General features: G+C 36.3%; 1 protein-coding gene across 7 annotated transcripts in view; it reads right to left on the bottom strand.

Annotated features, from left to right (window-relative positions):
- Positions 1 to 58: 58 nt before the first annotated feature.
- AP1S2 (adaptor related protein complex 1 subunit sigma 2) overlaps positions 59 to 20,963 on the bottom strand; it is a 32,428-nt gene continuing 11,523 nt past the window's right edge. For 2 of the 7 annotated variants that reach the window (XM_065677402.1, XM_065677403.1), the window contains exon 5: positions 59 to 2,032. In XM_065677402.1, coding sequence (XP_065533474.1) covers positions 1,985 to 2,032 — 48 coding nt within the window. In that variant the 3' untranslated portion in view covers positions 59 to 1,984. Of the gene's footprint in view, positions 2,033 to 4,272; positions 5,671 to 12,693; positions 12,732 to 13,227; positions 13,323 to 20,963 lie in introns of those variants that run through there. The other 5 variants (XR_010612267.1, XR_010612265.1, XR_010612266.1 and 2 more) reach the window with 5 other exon arrangements.

The raw sequence follows: 20,963 nt of genomic DNA, 5'->3' as shown, positions 1-20,963 counted from the left end.
CACCGAGTAGCCTCTTCTTTGCAAATACCAGAACTAATTACATATAAACACACGGTAATGGTGTAAAAATGGACATTTATTACAACTAAACCAATATGACAGACAGAGGTCAAACAGTTTGTCACAACCACAACAAAGCTTAATCCAGCCAAGCACATACAAGTGACAGTGTAAACGTTAAAAACATGTTTAATACATACAAAATCGCTTCAGATTTGATTTAAGGTAATTTTAGCACTTCAAGCTCACACATGGGTCATTCTGCTACCACTTTCCCCTTGCCTACCCCTGCAGGTCATGCACTGGGGAAATGCAAACCACTGCCTTGGTGTGCCCTAGAATAGAAACAGTCTCCAGCAATTCATATGTTTAAATCCCAGAAAGGGCCGAAGGAGACAAATTTCACCACTGTGAGTTCACACGCTCCACCCTGGCACTGCCCTTCTGCTGCCCCATGCATTTATTTATACTGGGATCTGTAGCAGGGGCTCGCCTGTGGCAACACTGAGCCAGTCCCAGGGGGTTAAATTTAACCTAGATGGCACCAAGCTGCCAGTCTGGCTCTCCAGATGGCTATGCAAATGCTTATAATAGCAGCGGTATGACTGCTTCCAGCAACAGCGCCAAAGCTAAGGTTTGTGAAAACGTGGCACTACTGACTCAAGCAAACAAGCCAAAATGTTGACTCTTAGAGTGAAGTTACTGGGGAGGGAGGAAGAGAGGGAAGCAGCTCCCCCTCCTCAGAGACCATGCAGATGGCACAGCAGAATTTGGCTAGTCCAAAGCATGATGCATGACCTCAAAAGCATACATGAATCTGATTCCCTGAAGCAAGTGAAACAGGTTTCATTTATAACTACTGCTTGGCTGCTCCAAGTGTCAAAATATTACTTGCTATCATTTGACATAAGTTGCAGTGAATCTACTGTACAAATTTAATATTTAAAAGCTCTTACTGCAAATTAGTTGGTTCAAATGTATGTCACGCAGGAGTGTTGTAAGGGATGTGTCACAGTTAAAGGTGTAAGTTGAAAAAAAGCAGTTAAAATGATACTGACACTTACTGTGGGATTTGGGTTTTTTTGAGGTACCTATACACCCATTGAAGTGTAACTATAAACCACCAATAAATACAAGTTAATTTGTAGAGTTTGAAAGAAAACAATAAAAAGTTACTTTTATAAAGCTCATTCTTCCCCATCTTCAAAATTACCTAATTTTCATTATGTACCTCTATACAGTCAGAGAGCCTACCTCCTTTTTTGTGTTTACGTGCAGAGCAAGCTAATATTAGGTTTTTACATTTAAAAAGTTTCCTTTTTTTTTTTTAAATTCATGCATTCCCTTTTTAGCATAGAAACGTGCACAGTTTTGCTCAGAGTAGCTACATTTCCTGTCCAGTGATTTGATCAGTTTGCAGTTTTCTTGCAAAAGCTGTATCACCTTAACAGTTTTTACCAGTGAGATATGCAGATCCTAACAGGATTCTTTGGTATAATGACAAATTCAATAGTAAACCAGCATTTCCAATCTTTACGCATCAACTGAAATAAGCAGAATTATCACAATTGGTGACTGAAACATAGATGAACAGAAGTCTTTGGTTGCATAAACACAATTTCTACACCGTAACATTTCATAGTTTCTTTTCATTTAGATGTCATGATACACTTATTTCCTGAAGTTTGCTTATAAAAAAAACAGTACACTTATTGAAGTCAAATGCAATTTCATTATAAATGCAGCAACATGAGACACTGAGTCAATTTTAATGTAATTCCCTTTCATTTATGATTTCTGAACTTTTAATTTCTTGTTCCCTTTTCAAAAAGGAGTATTTTTCTTGTAAGCCCAAATGAAGCAGCTTAGCAAAACAGTAATACTGACAAACAGCATCTTACACCATTAGCTAAACATTATTACAATGAAGGCAGTGAACATTTACAGTATGAAACATTAATATGTCATCAGCTGAAGTGAAGATTTATGTCAATCCAATTTCTTCAAGTACACTACGTGGGGTCTCTGCTTCCTATGGAGGGAAAATATGAGACAGTGTTAAACGGACCCTGCACTTCTGTTGAACAGTACTGTATATGAGTTGAGTTAGTATGAAAAATGCTTAATTAAAGAAGAAATGCTGAAAGGCATGAAAATGAAGTATTGCAGTTTGCAAACAGGATTAGCTACAATTTTCAAAGTACTGATAATTAGATTACTGGGACTCACAGGAATTGCTGGTAGATTTTATTGCCCTTAAGTGCAATAAAACTAAAGCAATTCAGATATACCAGCAGCGAACAAATCACAACCCAGTAACAAAGACGTGAACTGGGGACAGATGGGGAAGCATCTTGCAATGGAATCAATGATTTTTGTGGTGAATTGTTTCATGGGTCTCAAAAATCTGTTAGGGACCAATGAACAAATGGATGAATGAAATGACTGATGCAACTAAGACACAGTATCCCTTAAGCTCTTGCTCCTATACATAGTTCATAAAACCAGGACAAGGTACTTGGTACAGCTGATGTCCAAAAATTGACCCCTGCAGAAGTGGAAGAATTGCCAGGATTGGAATGCTATTATTCCACACCAAGCATAAAGTTTTAAATTAATTCTAATCTTAAATAGCTTTGTTTAGATTCAGAGCAAGTTTTTTCATACAACATTGCAAAGGGTTATCATCAGTGTTGTAGTCATTATTCCTATGGCATCTGAAAAAAACTACTTTAATCAGAAATACATAGGCTGTGCTTTTCCATAATTATTAACAATATCAAAAAGGGATACTGTGTCCTTAAGGAAACAAACACGTTTAGTATCCACAGTCTGAATAAACTTACTTTAGCATCCTAAACCAACACATGTCATGAAGCAGGAAAAAAAAGGCAGATAACAGTTAAGGCAGCAAATTATTTTTCAACTTTCTAAATATTAGGAAAACATTGTCAGCAAAATATATAATTAAATGTCTTAGATCTTACAAATGACACCAGAAAATAGTCTTTATCAACCCTGACTGTAGCACAAAATGATCAAGTTCACAATCCTCATTCAGTTCATGTATAAGGCGATTTGGAATTGAAAGAACAAGTGGTATTTTAAAGGCAACTTCATTTAAAAGTCAGTCAGTGCCTGGAACAGGCCACCTCTGAACATTTTGAGATGGCTTCCAAAATCCAGCAGCAAATAAGAAATTGCAAGAAAAACGAAAGTTAAAACTGGAAACAAGATACTTGTATCTTGTATTAACAATGTTGTGTTTTTTCTCACTGATGCAATATTTAAATATTCTTAGAACTGCAGTGACCTTGACAAAGCCAGAGAGAATGGCAGGATTAAATATTTACATGTGTATTTTAACACAAATCCCCCAAAAGAGATACTGATTGAAGAAAAGGCTTTGCAGCATTTTTAATATCACCTATTCTATTACCAGATTACTCTGTTGCATTCATTTTAGAGGACATGCATCTCCCCTATCCACCAACTTAAAACATTTTACTCAAAAAAACCCAAAATCCTACATTCTTAACTATAGCAACAGAAAAGACAACAAAGTGTAACTTCTCAGGCACTTCAGTGTCTTGAGAACATCTGTACTAAAACAACTTCACAATTTTAAATTGATTAGACAGCAGTGGATACTTACAGTTACTCAGTGGTAAGACACGATATTACTAAATGACCTAAGGAGTTGCTCGATAGCTATGAAGAAACACAGTGCACTGCTGCTACTGTCTTTAGAGCAGTTCAGTATTGTTGTCTCCACTGCCAATTCAGAGCTGTGGGTAATTTTGAGTAGGCATATACTTACAGACTGAATTCCTTCAAGAATATCAAGGTAATTGGCTAACAGTGAACTTAAAATAATGTATTTCAAGTACATTGGCTATTTATCCACAGGTCTCTCACCCTAAAACTCAGTGAGATTTACATTTTTTAATACTACAGCAGATAATACTCAAGGCAGATATGCCTTCTTATTTGCACAGCAACAATAGAATCTCAAGGAACACCTAATGGCTAATGTGTTTTGTTAGAGGAATTATTTCATCAATTATGACTTTTAAGAAACAAGTAGGATGAATTATGTTTTGTTCATGTTATTTGTTTTAGGAAGTGTCAAACATTTTAGCCAATTGTTATGGAAAGCATTCTGTGGCATTATACACTACCTGCAGCTCAGAATCACCCCAGGCAAACAATGCAAATTTGAAATATATCAGAACACAGGTGAGCAAAAAAGTCATTCACATGAGACAAAAGTGCATGCAATACTTTATTTCAAACATGCCAGGAAAGCCAATTCATTACCTAGTCATTTAGAAGCAAGCAGCTGTATACAGATAACAAGAAAAACAGCATCTCATTACAGCTCAATGCACAGCATTTTAAGCCAACAAGCATGAAATAATGCAGGCTAAAGCAGCATTAACCAGACATTCAAACACATTGTTAATGTCTTACAGAAAAAAAGGCAAACTTGGAAGTGGAAAGCCACTTTTATGATCTTGTTTTCTAAGACTTCAGAATACTGCAAATCCAATCCAGATCTTTTGTCTAATCCCCTAAATCTCCCATTTCTCTGTCAATTTAACATTTAAAAGGTAGTGCATTACCACATATTAGTACATGCAACTAGCTGTTTGTGATTAATCTCAGTAACCAATTTCTTGCTAATTGCATTTAAACAATTTTCAAAACCAGCATGGATTTTAGCTTACAAATTATTCTCCTCTTTTAGGCAAACAGAGGATGCAATACATGCCCTCTCTCTGCCCTTACTTTTTAATTGAATGGCACTTACATTCATCCTTGTGGCAGTTCTCTGATATACAAAGTAGTCTGCACTTAAAACTGGAAATGCCAATTGAAGGTGACGTTTTTGAAGTATGCTGCAAATGGACTTTAAAAAAATTATATCTTTCCAACCCTAGCCATTTGCGAAGCAATGAGCTTGTTCTCTCCTTTAGTAGCAGCAATTATTCAACTACTCACAAGAGTGTTTGAACAATAAAATGCAAATTTTGCAACTTCAGATTTACCTGTCATTCTTTTTGCCCATATCAGTTCTGCCTTCCTCCTCTTTATAAGGAGGTCTCATTAAATATATTGCTGTGTGCACCTTTAATTAAGAGGCAAGGTCTGTGTAGAATTGTGTGTAACATCATTTAACACTTGTGTGTATACACAGTTCGCATACTACTGCTTCGTTAGTTTCTCTGTAAATATTAGCTTCATCTACAGGTTTTAAGTGTATGTTTAAATACCACCACAACTTATTTGCAAGATAAACACAGGTCAAGTAATGTTACAGTATAGGTGTTGCAGTATATAGATATTTAGCTCAGAAAATTCTACAGAACTTTTAAGCATAAGACTTCAAGCTTACACACAAAATAAGTTAAAACCATATGCCAACAAGCACAAGTTCTGTTGAAAGGAGACATGTGAAGAGACAACACCGTAAAACAGAAAGGAAGAGGAAAGTACAACAGCGGAGAATGGTGGTGGCATTCTGTTAGATTCAAGATGACTGGATTCACCAAGCTGATGATAATGTCCTGTCATGAGTAAGTCACAGGTCTATCTCCTCTGAAATTCTGCATGCATGATGAATGAAGCCATTTAGTACACTGGGACATTAAAGTATTCATGACGTGGCTACAAAAGAAATGTACATATTCTTATACATAATAGAAAGGTGGAGAGATATGCAAGAAAAAAAAAATACTATCTCACTGTTGTATCTGACATGAAAAGGACATTTGATACATAAATACAATACTGTATTTTTTGACTACTCTAGACTTCTGGGGTGGGGGACAACACATGACACCATCATTTCACCCCCCCTATACTTGCAATGTTGGGTCCAACAACATACATAACAACTTCATAATTACTATATTATGTAAGCTCATTTTTTTCTCAGCCAAAACTTATCTGAAGCTGAGATACTGTTCCAAGAGATGGACCACCCTATGTATTTGCTCCATTCTAGCCTCTTTGGTAGGCACTATTGGCTACTGTCACAAACAGCCCAGGCACTGGGCTAAGTGAAGTTTTGACATCACACATCAAATCTGCTCTGATAAACACAGATTGTTTACAGGCCTCTAGAACACAGCTGTAAGCAGCACCATGGCAGGGTAGTACAGCAGTGGTGTTACTTGGCATTATCTGTAAAAGAGTCCCTGTTTGAAAAACAGGAGCTATCTCAGAAATGCCTCTCAGCAGACAAAGTTGCCTTTACTTTTGAATTATGCCACTTAATACTCTCTAGTTCTATTGGCATGAACATTAATATGCAATTTGTTGAAAGATGAGTTAGAAAGCAAGCAACACTCAATTTTCTGTATTAAAATCAGTGCCCCAAAGACAGATGAGGACATTTTTGATGCAGTAATAGCAATTTAGGAGTATGCCCATTACACACCTGGCAAGAAGTGGGGGGAGGTGTTGGGGGGGACACAAACCACAGCTCTCAGCATACCAGTTACTAATCTTTCATGATGTACCGATTAAAATCCTCAACCTATTTTAGCATCCCACTCCCAAAATTACAGAAAGTGTTACAAGACTTCTAAGACCTAAAATTTTCTTCTGTGTTATCTCAGTTTATTCACACATTCAAGCTTACGTATTTTCAAATTCTAATCTCCAATTACAAAAAAGCACAAGAATATCTTAGAAGATTTATGGAATTTATACTGCTTTTCACTATCACTAATAAGGACATTATCCCACAGTAGTTAGAATTATTCTGATCAAGCCAACTACAAATCCAGTCGTTCACAAAACAGTAGCACCTAATGCCAAGTGACAGTCACAAATACGTTATAAGAAGTCTGCTGTGATTTTTTTTAGCGTAAAATTCAGAAGAATTTGGTGTATAATAGAGAATACAAATAATAGAGAATTACAAATGTGAATTTTTACTCTTAAAACCTCTCATATTGCACTTCAGTGTCAGCCTAAATTAAAAACAAGATACTGAGGCATATTACTAACTGGAAAATGCATGGGTGACATACAATACTAGCCCAAGGAACACACTGTTGGCATGATAAGTATTCATGAAGACAACTCATGTTTTCCAGTGATACACACCCTTGGAAACCTGGAGCCAGCAAAGTTGGTGTCTTCACTGAAATGCCTGGCAACAGATTTCACCTGAATTTTACACTAGCTCTCTGGACAAAAAGTATGAGAGCAGCTCACTCTCTAGAACTCTTACAAAGTTCATTACAATTCATTCTTGTTGTGTTCAAAGATTATCCAAGGCTGCACACACTATTTAGCACACTTTGGCCTGGAAGTACTGACCATGTTCCATTTTACACCACTGGTTCAAACAAAAAAGGACATGGAAGTCTTCATTTCATGTTAACCCACCTGATACCTTCCAGTACTTTGCAAAGTTCTACTCTCCCACACACCCCTACAGTATCCCCTGCCCCATGCATATTTTCAATGGTTTAGAATTTGAGGCATTAACTGTCTTTGATGAGAAAATCCTGGTATACAAAATTATATGATCAACTCAAAATTATTGTTATGGGATTAGTGTCTCATCTTGACAGAAAATTATTATCTACTGATAAAGTAAGATGAATTGTCGGGTAACTATAGGAAGAAAGTGGTTATTTTGCTCCTGGAGGCTTTTTAGCTTATAGACCATGTAAACACCACCTGCAACTAAACTAGCAATAAACTGACACTGTAGAGGGGAATCTAAAAGATTAAATGGAAGACATCAATAACTGAAATATGAAGTCATATCACAGCAATACAGTGAGATGGAAAACACTGCAGTTTCAGTAAGACCTCTGAGGAGAACATCCGAGACCATCACGCACAGAGGGTCTGCCACTATGGGCTGCCTGACAAACAACAGAAAGGAAAATAAGGGTTTGATACTGTAGTTCTGTGATGGAAAATAATGTATCTCACAAGCTGAAACTATGATTTGTTAATTTTAGTTTGGTTTTCTGGTTTGGGTTTGGGTTTTTTTGTGTTTTTTTTTTTTTTTGTGGGTTTATTATTATTAGTAGTAGTAGTATTTTCATTTTACTGTGTTCCCTGACACATTGTCTCCAGAGCAGTTAGCCTGCTAGTCTGAATACCAGAAAAGACAATTTGGCTGAAAGGACAGATGTCAGCAGCTTCTACAACCAGTATCTAGACTGCCCTGCCCACCTTCTGTGAGACTCTGTAGACCTCAAAGCATCCAAGCCTGTGAAGCATGTCCTTAAGATAGCCAGCTATCTGGATCTAATGAATTTAGAAATGAGTTGATCTAGCAGCTAGGGAAGAGGCAACGGTATCCTTACAGCACAATACAATGGCAAACTAGCATGAAATACTACCTCTGAAAAATTATCACTTAAAAATTTGGACATAAAATGTTTACTTGACTTTAGTACCTAGATAGGTCCTAGATCCCAGCTTTGCCAAAACAGTAATAGCTCTACAGTACAAGCTGCACATTGCAATTCCATAGCATTTTAAAGTTACTAGAATTCATCTTCTTCAAACTGACATCTGTGTTTACAAGTCCTTTTAAAAAGCTAATAATACCCTCTGAAACTGGCAGCCTGAATCATTAGATTTTTAAATTATAAAAATGGTTGACTTGATTTGAGTCAATAGACCATTTAGCTTGCCTATCCCAACTTTTTCCTCAGCCAACTTTGTCATGACTGAACCTAATTAAAAAATCATAATTAAAACTAAAATTAGAACTGACTTCATTTAATCCAGTCCCCCAAACAGCATACCTATAGCATCCCTGACAGCTATTTAATCTGGTAAAGGCATCCAGTGATGGAAACCTTCTAATGCCCTCCAAACAATCTACTTAAATGCTTCATTATCATCACCGCTGGAAAATTTCCCTAACGTCTACTTGGAATTTATTTCCTTGCTGCAGTTTAAGCTATTTCACATCTGTAGTGGACAAGAAAACAGTTTATTACCTCAGGCAAGAGAAAGACAAGGAATTTTTTATGCCTACACCAAATTGACCAAAGTTCAGTGTTTTGCAGTGCTGCCATATTACTGACAACATCACAAGTGTGACAGACTTTATGAATATTTGTCATGCCTTCTTTTTCAGGGAAAGTTTGTTTAGGTTTTTATTTTAACTTCTTTCCCATCAAAACCAGCACAAAGTCTATTAAGGCAATCCATGTTAAGCTGCAGGCAAAAATTACAACCGTTATCTTTTGATAAAGGATTGGCTCCCCACCTCTCTCAGCATCTAAATAAACTCCAAGCTTGAACCACAGACAAGAGGTGGGGCTGCGGAGTGCACAACAGTTTGGGAATAATTCTACAGAAACAGACTATGGGGAAAAGAAAGGAGGTGGAAGGGCTTCTATTTAGAAACACAAAATTCTTACAGTAGGAAGAAACTGACACTTAAGAACTTTTTTAGCAGTGCTTCAGAAGCAGATACTTTTACACTCTCATTCTGAAACTTTATTAGGAAATATTTCAAATGAAAGCCTGCTTTAGGAAATTTCCGCTGTTCACTTGCCTCTTCAGGGATTTCAAAACAGTAGAGTGCCCATTTCCCAATCCTTGGTTAGCTAACTATTCAGAAATGTCAATTACATGGTTATTGAGAAAACTCTACTTTGAAAGGAGTGCAAGATGTATTCTCAGAGAACCTAAAAATACCCATGAGGTCTTGAACATGTTCAGAAACAAATATTAACTATGATGCTGTTCAAAACCAAAGCACAATCCTACATCATTGCCAGCTCCAGGTCAAGATCTTGCCTGCAGCTTCCTATATAGAGAACAAAAAGAAGAAATCTTCAAGATTGGTGTAAATTAGTCAACACAATACTCAACCAGAGTCTGAAACAGCAGCAGCTGTCATGCAAATGTGATTCAGCAAAACACCCTACCATGTGCAAACACTTTGGCTCTGAAACATCACCTCAACAGACCAAAGCAGAAGGGCATGATATAAGATAAGCAGTGGCCAGCCTGCCTGCTTCTTTCTCAAAAGCAGGAGTAAAAATATCAGTGGGAACTTCATGTAGTGTAACTGGATAATAGCAGATACTTCCTGCTTCTTGATTGGTATTCCAATCTGCTGGATCATAGGTGGTAATCTCTCCAGGAGACAGTGGTTTATAGCTGCCAATCATTTCCTACACAACAAACTATGAAGAACTAACAGTCTAAAAGGTAAGGATGGTTCTAAGCATCCACTGAAGGCTCCAATCCCTCACCACAAAATCACAAATGCTTCAAGCAAATACTACTGCTGAATACTTTTTATTGTAAAGCTAGAGCCAAAACTATTACAAACCACCAAGGTCTCTATCAGATAATCTCACAGCGTCTGTATGTTCAGCAGTTTGCCAAACTACACAGGTAAGGTTTCATTAATGTTTTCTTCCAGCACTGCACCTACAAGTTTACATTACTTGCTCCCCTTTCCTTAAGGACCATTTCTTAAACAGCAGGGCTGTATCTTTTAAGGTATGACAAGAATATACTGGTGTAACAAACCATATCATGACCAGTATCATTCAGCTTCCATGGCAATGACATTTAAGCATTGTCCTTCCTTCTTGTTCTGCAGCACTTTGCCTTCTAAGAGTTGTTTGGACAAATGTTTGCAGGGCCAAGTTATAAACACAGAAAACCTTTTGACTATATGTTTTCAGAAATAGGCAATTTAAATTGGATCAGTTTAAACGGATCTGAAATCTAGTTCTAGAATGGTCACATTAATAGTTTCTCTGGCACAAAAGAAAAGAGGGAGGGAAAAGACAACTGGAAACTCCGTAACTCAACACTGCTGCTGAAGCTCCCTGCTACACTCCTACAACTCAGGTCAAAAGAAGGGGTGCAGGTGAGTTAGAACTTACTTAACTACGCTAGCTGACTTGAGGGTCCACAGCAGACATGAAAGAAGACAAGATATATGGGGAACACTGGCTGTTTAAACACTTAAATTACATTTAACAACTCCCAGTGTAATTTAAGTTGCTTTAGCAGAAGTCCTGGCTGCCACTAGAAGCAGATGTCTTTTACTTCCTTTTTCAATGCCACTGCTTTCCTCCTCCTGGCATTTCCCTCATGCCCTCCTGCATATTCTCAGGTTTTAGCCAACAAGCTAGGAACCATATAATCACAGGGCAAGTGCATGAACACAAGTGCCTCCACAAAGGTAGCAGCAGGAATGGATCCATCCTTTTCAGCATAAGACACTGTCATCATTATTTTAGGTGATGAGGAAACTGCATTCTGACTCAAGTCCATGACTTTACTACCTGTAAACTGCTTTTGATAGAATGCATAAATTCTATTCAGCAGAACTTGAGTGTACAATAAAGAGATTTTACCCTGTCTAGTTGTACACCACTCTAGGGTTTTTAACATTATACAAGGTATACCTTAAATTTATAAGCAAATCTTTCTGAAACAGAGAAAAAAACCCAAATTGTCCTTCTCTAGTGCTTGTTTATGCTTGATAAAGTAACACAGATTAAGTAATCTGAGCTGTATAACCTGTTAAATACCAGGTTAATCCAAGCATGGAAGCTGTATGAGTCAAATTCCTCCCCTTGCCCAAACACAACCTTCTTTACCTGAGGAAATATTTCTTTACTACTGATGATCTTCCTTCCAATATACAAGCTGCAGTTTCTTCCAGCAGGCAAACTATCCCCATCTGTTATATACAACCATCTATTTGTCCCATACCCCTTTATCCATGTTCTGTGGAGTCATGCCAACCATGTAAACTAAGCTCTGTACACAGCCGCTACTCCTTCACTCCTTCCAGGAACAATACAGGCCAGGAAGCATCCCATGGGCATCTAGTAATGCTGCTGTGTTTAAATTAATGGGGGAAAAGCACATTTCTTCAGCTAAAACTGTGCCCATATGCAAAATTAATGGGAGACATACTGCAGACAAGTATTGAGACTGGAGTCACAGAATTCTCCAAGCCTGAGGCTGCATGTTCCAGAATGGCTTTTTGTAGCTAAGACAACAAAAAGATGAAGACTCCTAAGTAAAAGCTGTCTAGCATAGGTCCCAAGCAACATAAACACTTTCAAAAGTTTTAATTACAAGGAAAGTGTTACAGTATTAATACTAATTCTCACTGTGAGAATCACAGTCTTCATACATGAACTTGTTATAAAAAGGAAAAAGAGGAATAAACATGGGGAAGAAAAACTATGGAAAAGAATCAAGCTTGAGCATTTAGGTTTTCTCATAATTATTTTAGAGTATGTAAAAACTCATATGAAAGACTCTATTTTGAACAAATGACTTGTTGAATGCCCTAATTCTACAAGCCTAATGTACAAGCAGGTTATTAGCCACTCCCCAACATGGATCAATACTGTTTCATACACTAGGTAACTTTTAAATGGTAAAAACACCCATACACCAACAGTGAATTTGATTTTGAACATATTACAAAATATTTTTGTCTATTATAAGAATTTTCTTTTGTCTGGAAACTGAATCCTGATGTTTATAAAGCTGTATATGAAATGAAACCTATTACTGCAATTCTACATTACAAAAGACAATTTGTTTACCGAATTAGTTGTTCATCATTGTATCAAATAAGCAGCAAAGTTTTCTCCAGCAAATTATTTTCACATGTGTTTTAAACTTGACTTATGTAAAATAAAATCTTACCTTTATTAAAAGGACTGCCACAATGTATTCCGCTTATGCTTTGGACAAAAAATATGTTGCAATGCACTATATATGCAAATAAGCTTTGTTCTGTCATGCAGCATCCGGCACTTAATATACAGTCAACTGCAGCAGCACCCAGTCTTTTTAGGGCCCATTTTCTTTGCACAGCAGATGTAAAAAGCTAATTTTCCAGTAAATACACATTTACATGGGTTGATTGTAAGTAAACAAAGCCAAACATCTGTTTAGTTATTTTAGTAACCATTTCTCTAACTTGCATTATCTCACTTGATTATCAACACCAAAGAAAGCTAGAAGTCAAGACACTTCCAGTTGATGCAGTTAGTAAACAAAGGAAAATAAAAGGGAACACTCAAAGCACTCTTCAAAGACCATCATGCAAGTGTTGCAGAAAGTCAAGCCCATCACCCATTTTAGGTTTTCCCTTGCAAGGACTTAATTACACGTGCAGCAGTCTTTGCATAGCACCCATTTAATCCATGCCACCAAAATGGTAAACTCGGTAGTTACCAATCATTTAGATGGGGGTCAAAAGGGCTAATGCCTTAGATTGCTCTTAATCATAAGATATCCTCAGACAAACCTCCCCAGTCTTCATTCTGGCTCTACAAACACAAAATCAAGCAGCAGTGAAAATGCAATACCAACTACTTAATTAAACAAAACAAACAAAAAATAAACAACACAAAACCAAACAAAACCCCAACACCCACCCAATTACTTACAGGTTATTTCTGTTTAAAACAAACATTAGAAAATATTCTAAACTATATACAAAATTAAATTATTTCATTCAAATGTGTTTCAGCTATTATTACTCAGTAAATACAGTTTTATCAGGTCCTACTAAAAGCCCACTGTTAAGCAACAAATATGTATCAGTAAAACATCTGTTCAAAGGCTCCAAATAGATGCATAAAAAAAAAAACCCTCAAGTTTATTTTTCATTTCTTACCAAAACAAAGCATACCTTAGAGTAATAAATTCTAGACAGCTACTGAGAAAGCTTTACCTTTGCTTGAAGGAGTACTAATTCAAAGTTGGGGTGTTTTCATTGTTTTGTTTTTTTTTTAAAGAGAATTTAAGATCAGCTGCTCATTATTGTAACAGATTGAGAGCATACCAGAATAGGATGCTACCATATTTACATATATTTAATCCAGTGATTTATGTGAAACATGCTTAATCCAGTGACTCATACCGATATCAAAGTAAGATTTGTTCTGTTAAAGGAAATAAGAATTTCATTCAACTTCTCTACCTACCAGCCCTAAAGTAATTTAAACAATTCGAAAGCCATGTACTGCATTTACTATTAAACCTCATTGTTACTTGCTGAGCAGTATATAAACCAGTCATTTTCATGTAGTGGTGCTTGGTGAAAAAAGTTGAACATTTTTACTTTAATCCATATGTTAACCGGGTGTGCTTAGATTTCTCAGAGAATTGTGAGCCATAGGGTTTTCTCAGACTTTTTTTTTTTTTTGCTTTTTTAAAATCAATTTTTCAGCATAAGATTTAACATATATATGCTTTTAATGCATCTTGATATCCATCACCAGAACTGCTACTGTTGCTAGACAGCTTGGCAAGAAAAAAAAAAAAAAACAACCAACCAAAAAAACCAAAACCCAAAACCATAGCTTCTCCCTTAAAAACAATAAATAAAAGCCCCAAAACACATACCAGCAATGTGCCTGACATGTACAACATACAGACAAGACCACAAAGAAATGAGACTCTAAAAACACAAAGGCAGTATCTCCTGAGGACATTCATATTCTTTTCACCTACTACTGAGTCACTCTAAAACCATCTTCACAGGTAGCAAGAATTTTAGGAAAGGGTAGGAGCACTGCAACATCACACATCTCAGACACCAATAAAAACCAAATTTTCTCCTCACTATCTCGGGGTCCAAACATTAACATTGCTCTTTCCAATATTCTTCCAGATTCAGGGAAAATGTTCTGCTAAAATGCAAAATTATGTTCTCATTCAGATAGAGTGTATAATTTTGAAGATAAGATATTCTTTACCGTCAAGCAGCCTTCCACAATTATTCATGTAATTTACTATGTTTATTGACAAAAAGCACACAACTAAGCTCCTGAAAACAGTTATGACATGTGCAGCAGTGCTAAAATTTTCATCACATCACATCAGCGCTTCTACAGAAAGCAACAGAATAATATCTCTAGAGAAAACATCTATAGGTCAATGTATAGATAATAAACACACCCATAATAGAATTATAATCCACAAGGAGTTCAGGGTACCATTAACATACCCTTAACCATTTTACAAGAATTGTTTATATCAACTCATGATCATCTTCATAGGTAGTTTTGCGAAGTGGATGATCTTGATCAGTACTGGAATTTACACCAGCCAAGGTACTGAATCATTTATCAGTCAGCAAGGACTTTACTTACACTAACTTGCCTTACTTATAATTGAAATTTCCTTATGTTTCTATTTGCAAAGCTGACTGAATGAATATTTAATACTTAAACGGACGACTCCTTCCTCACAATTTGTTGAGTCTTAAGAATCTTTGATCAGCATTTTGATTTTTTTAATAGAATAAGATCACTTACACCTCACACTAAACAAAACAGGGAAAAAGTATTATGGAGACAGATTTACTAAAATGATATTTTAAAGGTCTGAACAAAAGCTACTCAGGTAAAAAGCAGACTGCTTTCTACCATTTTCAATTCATAAAGGCAAGGATAGATTAAGATTTGCCAAAATGTTTCTGGAAAGACAACAAGATTTCTAAAGCATTTAGAAATCACAGCCTCCAAGTCTATGATAAATCCTAAGCATCATGATACATCCAGAAAAATCAAGAAACTTTCAAAAGAAAATTAAAATACTGAACTGCACTTTTCTAAATAATTATAATTAAAGACTCACAGACCAGTAATATTTAAGTCGCCAGAAAAAAAAAAAGCACTCAGAGTGGGAAGGGGGTGAAGAATGATACAGTAACCTCTTGACTCAATGACACTTTTTCAAGACTACATTTAAATCTGGAAAAGTTAACTTCTCCTACCCCATTCCTACTTGGGAGAAAAACAGAGATGCAGATTATACTGTTCATTTTCTGGACCAATTTTCCTACTGTTTTAAAATAGAAGAATATGATTTGGTAAGTATTTGCAGGAAAGATTACTCCACAGTACTCCAACTCAAAAATATCTATTAAAAATATGGAAACATCTTTGACATCAAAGTTTACAGATCTGTCTGCTACTAGAAAATGTACAACTAGTTGTCTTCAGAGGCTTGTTTCAAAGAGAAGCAATGTTCCTATGATTCCTGATTACATGTATTCTTACAGTTCCTTCCACCTTAAGTCCAGCTGAATTTATATTAGGTACTTATAAAGCTAAGACAACTTCTCACAAAACTGTTGGTAGGCTTTATCAGTCTACAGTACAGTCAATGATAAGCAAGATAGCCATAAACATAGATGTATAAAGTCAGAAACGCAGTTCTATAAAGATCTTAAGTCACTTTTTACTTAGAACACTGCAAAGAGCAAAGTAATTAACACAAACATACACAAAGAACAAATGCTAGCATGACAAGGCTTGGAACTTTTGACACATTTGCAAATACCTCCCATGCACACTAACACTTCTTAACTGTGTATTTCCTTGTTCTCCATCCTGCAAATGATGATTTTAAGAGGCTATGACCACAATAACAACCCATATCGTAACTGAACAACAAATAAACAAATTTGCCTAAGACAAGGTGCAAATAAATTCTTACAAAGTGAAGCATATTATATATATAATGTTACAGAGCACAACTGTAGCCAAGCAGTTATACCAGGCCTATTCATTCAAAAAATAATAACCATCTGTTCGACTGATGCGGGAAAACAAACATAAAAGTAACTAACCTTTTCACTTAGGCCCTATATACTTTTATGTTGATTTGGGGAAATATGTTTTGTGGCAAACTATGCCAGTCTCTAAGAACAAGCAATTAAACTTTTTACTCCCAAGACTGGGGAAAAAAACCACCTATCTCTCTGCACTCAAAGTACTTTACAAAAAGCCATTTACACACGCATCCATTTCCTCACATACTACTTTAAAAGCATGGTATTTTGAATAGCACAATTAAGAAAACATGCAATGCCTCAAAAAGAAAGTAATTACATTGAATGCACATTCCCAAATTATTCTACTTATCTATAGACTATCACACAAAACCAAAAATAGTTTAATTCCAGGTTCTTAAATAACATCTGGAACTAGTATCATAAACAGACTTAAACCAAAAGATCAAACACACTAACTGCATTACCTCCTCTTTCCTGCTACATATCCAACATCCTCCAGGGACTGACAGCTGAAATGCATTTTACAAAAGCGTCAGCTACAAAAACACTACCATAACTTACTCTGTCTTCCATGAGCAAGTTCAGATCATTATTTGTGCTTAAAATCAAGTACATACATGTCCTAAGAAACTGCAGTCTTGACCTGACCAAGCAAGCTGACTGCCTGAAACTGAGCCAGAAGTTACACATGAAGAGCAGATGGCAATCAAGGCAGTCAGATCTCCATTATAATAAGGATCTCATTATCCATTCTTGTTTCACATTGAGAGGACTACAGGTACAGTTGAGGCAATTAATGTCACTGCCAACTTCGGAAGGCAGTCTATTGCAGTAGCCTATTTTTAAGGGCTAACATTAAATGAAGAATGAATTAACTGCATTAATTATGTTAAGTTTCTCAGGCAACTGTTAAGAAACAGGTGCTTACAAAGGCTGTTTCCTAAACCGGACAAAAATCCTCCTACTCCCACTCACTCTAGGCTTAAGTATCAGGGATTTTCTTTGTCATCGCTTATGCTAACATTCCTTTATTTTGTCATATCTCAAAGACAACCTAATACCATCTCTCTGCTATCATGCATAACTTTAAACCTATGGTTTTTAATTAGAACATTTCATGTTTAAGAAAACAATTTTCATGACACACATAAGAAATATACCAAAGTTTTATTTCCAAAGATACTCATTCTAAAACTAGAAGCTTAAATCTACACAGCAACCCTAAGCATCTAGTGGAAGTCAGCTGATGTTAACAATTTAAGCACACTTCTTGATACAGGATGAGGTAAGGCCTTGAAATAACAAATCCAATAAGGTTAACTGATAGACTATTCTTCTTCATGCAGAAGGACTAGTAAATACTACCTGAGGCTAAACTGCAAGAGCCTAAGACAAAAGACTCACATCGCTTTTAGATTTTTTATCATTACTAAAGTAGTGATGGAAACAAACAAGTGTGATATGCCAACAGATCCGTTGGTCTTTTTATTGAGATAACATCTTAAAAATATTTAAATTTTCATTATTTCAGATGCTCTGCAATCAAATATTACATACATACACACCCTACAAAAGAACAGTGGTGGACAAAATGGGGGAAATTTCCAAAACACTTCTTATAAAAAATACGTAGGTTGAATAACAAAAAGAGTTTTCACTCAAAGCCAAAGTTTAGGAACTTTCTTCAAATGAAGATGAGTGAGTCTGTACATATTTGCTTTTAAGCATATACATCATTGCCTGGTTTAAGCATTAGAATTATTAACTCCTTGATATTAGTATTTTAGTTCAGTAAATGACCATGAACTTCCTAGCACAATATGGAATTGCTTGTAAAAACCACAATAATTAGGCTTGAGTGAAAAAAACAGCTTTTTTCTTTTGTGTAGAGCATATTATGTTCCTAGTTTCATGCACTGTAAGTATCATGAAATCATGCACAGGATTATCTTTTAGCTGTTCCACACACCACATGTGTAAGTCATGCAACAACATACTGCATCTGCCCATTCTCTCAGTGCAAGTTGTTCACACAGGCAAACACACACCTTTTCAGAAAGGCATGACTTTGTAATCGCTAGTGAAATACTTAAGATTTGTACAGCAAGCAAGATACAAAATTATCAATCAAGATACATGACAGCATTCTTTTGAAGTATTTCTAGCAACAGATTTACAAGGAAGCACGTAAGCACACTGGAATAATTCGGTTTTACTACCATTGACATGTATAACACAGCTAGTACTGACAAATGGCTACTGGTAAATTAACAGATGGTAATAAATGGGGTGCAGGGAACGAATATTTTAAATGAGCACATTATTGAAGAGCTAACAAGAAAGTGAAAGTGAGGAAGGTTTAAAAAGTTAGTATGTTTCAGTCACACAAACTCCAGCAGCCAGCAGGTGGACTGCACAGCACTAAGAACTCAATGACAAACTGAAGCAGGTGCTCAGAAACAGTACATGTGAGAAAACTGCCACAGAAAATACAAGCAGGCAAGGGTGTTAAGAGCTAATTCACTATTCAGCAATTTATGCCTCTGCATATTTCCTTTTAACAACACACAAATAGCCACTTAATGTATTTGTAATGATTTTCCTTTGCTTAAGTATTCTGTAGAGCTTTTAATCTTTAAGGTGCTTCATACATTAATGTATATAGCATTACTAATTAATAATGTTGTGTATTCAACACTGATTAATAATTTTTAAGTTAGGCAACCTGAGTATTCAGGGCCAAGTAGAAGTTCTTCTGTTGCACACAATTAGGATCTGGCATGGCCAAAAACAAACACAGCCACCCTGCTAGAAATGGTTTGCATTTGGAATCAAACCACATTTCATTCCAGTAGCTTTGAAGTATTCTTAGAAGCAGAAATTAACTAAAGTACCAGAAAGTCTCCAGTTGTGACAAACTATTATTTTAACAACCCTCTTCATCAAACTCAGCATGCACACAGCAGCAGTTGATACAAAAACAAACCTCTGCAGAAAGAGTTCAACTTCCTTGAAAGCTCGATTTTAATAAGAACTCAGACTTTTACAGGTTTTATAAACTAAAAATCAGATTCATGGAGTAGCTTTATGCTTGATCAACAATCAATATAACCAAGAATGAAATACAAAAACATCAAACATAAGACTAGAGTGGCACTGTGATAAACTGTTACATTCCAATTTAATCAGAGAAGACCTAATAAACCTTGACAGAACAGAAAATCTCAGAGGTGGGAAAAGGAAGGATAATTACAAGTACATCTATCAGGGCAAGGGAAAAGTCTTCCACTGAAAAAGTAATACTTCCTTTTGTGTAAAATTTAAGTGTAAAAAGAGAATGTTAATAATTTGGATAGAAACCAGCAATTCCTACAGTTAGAATGCGTTTTTGTTTTAGAAGAACCCTAGGAAAATGGTGAAAAAGTTCAAAACTAGTGAGAATGTGAAAAAGTACAGTAATTCTATTTTATATATTATTAGCTACACATTTGCAGGAGACAGATTGGAATATATAAAAACAGATTTAACATGTATCTAGAGAGCAGCAAAACATTTTTCAGAGACTAAACAGATAATTCCCCCCATACCCCCTTTGTAAACGGCAACAGGACTTCCCGTTAAGATAATTACTTTTAAGGGTAAAGAAAGGGCCAACCAAAAGTGGATCAGAATACAAGCTGTAAACAAGCACATATAATTTCCTTACTAGAAACAGAGGGCAGCAAATATGTAATGGCTGACCTTGGTCATGACACTAACTAGCTGTTGATGGACCAGAACTGTAATGTGCTGTGGATTTGCCTGTACTCTGAAAGGACTACAAACACAACTACAAGGTAAAAAACATTATGTGTTTCCCCATGCTATTAATACCACATTCAACAAAAAGAGTACCAAGTGGAACACAGAATAGTTATAAGATAATTAAACAATTCACTCACAGGATGAAATAAACTGGGGGGGGGGGGGGGGGGGGCAGGGGGGGGAAATGAGCTTACATCTATATGTAATCTTACCCGTGAACTTCAGTAAATTTAAACAAAATTAAGGCTCATCACCCCTGTTAAACTGGATGTTCCACTGACTTGCACACAAGACGGACAAGTCCCCCAGCTCACCAGACTTTCTATTTCCATTTAGGTTTGAAAGGACCTCAAGACTGGTCGATGAGAAAATGAATGGTCAATGAGAAAATGAACATGGGCCGGCAGTGTGTGCTCACAGCCCAGAAAACCAACCGTATCCTGGGCTGCATCAAAAGGAGCGTGACCAGCAGGTCGAAGGAGGTGATCCTGCCCCTCTACTCTGCTCTTGTGAGACCTCACCTGGAGTATTGTGTGCAGTTCTGGTGTCCTCAACACCAAAAGGACATGGAACTGCT

This window comes from Lathamus discolor, chromosome 4 (genome assembly GCF_037157495.1).
Source record: "Lathamus discolor isolate bLatDis1 chromosome 4, bLatDis1.hap1, whole genome shotgun sequence".
Lineage (NCBI taxonomy): Eukaryota > Metazoa > Chordata > Aves > Psittaciformes > Psittacidae > Lathamus > Lathamus discolor.
Note: the sequence above shows the minus strand (reverse complement) of the source record. Positions and strands in the feature narration are given on the sequence as shown.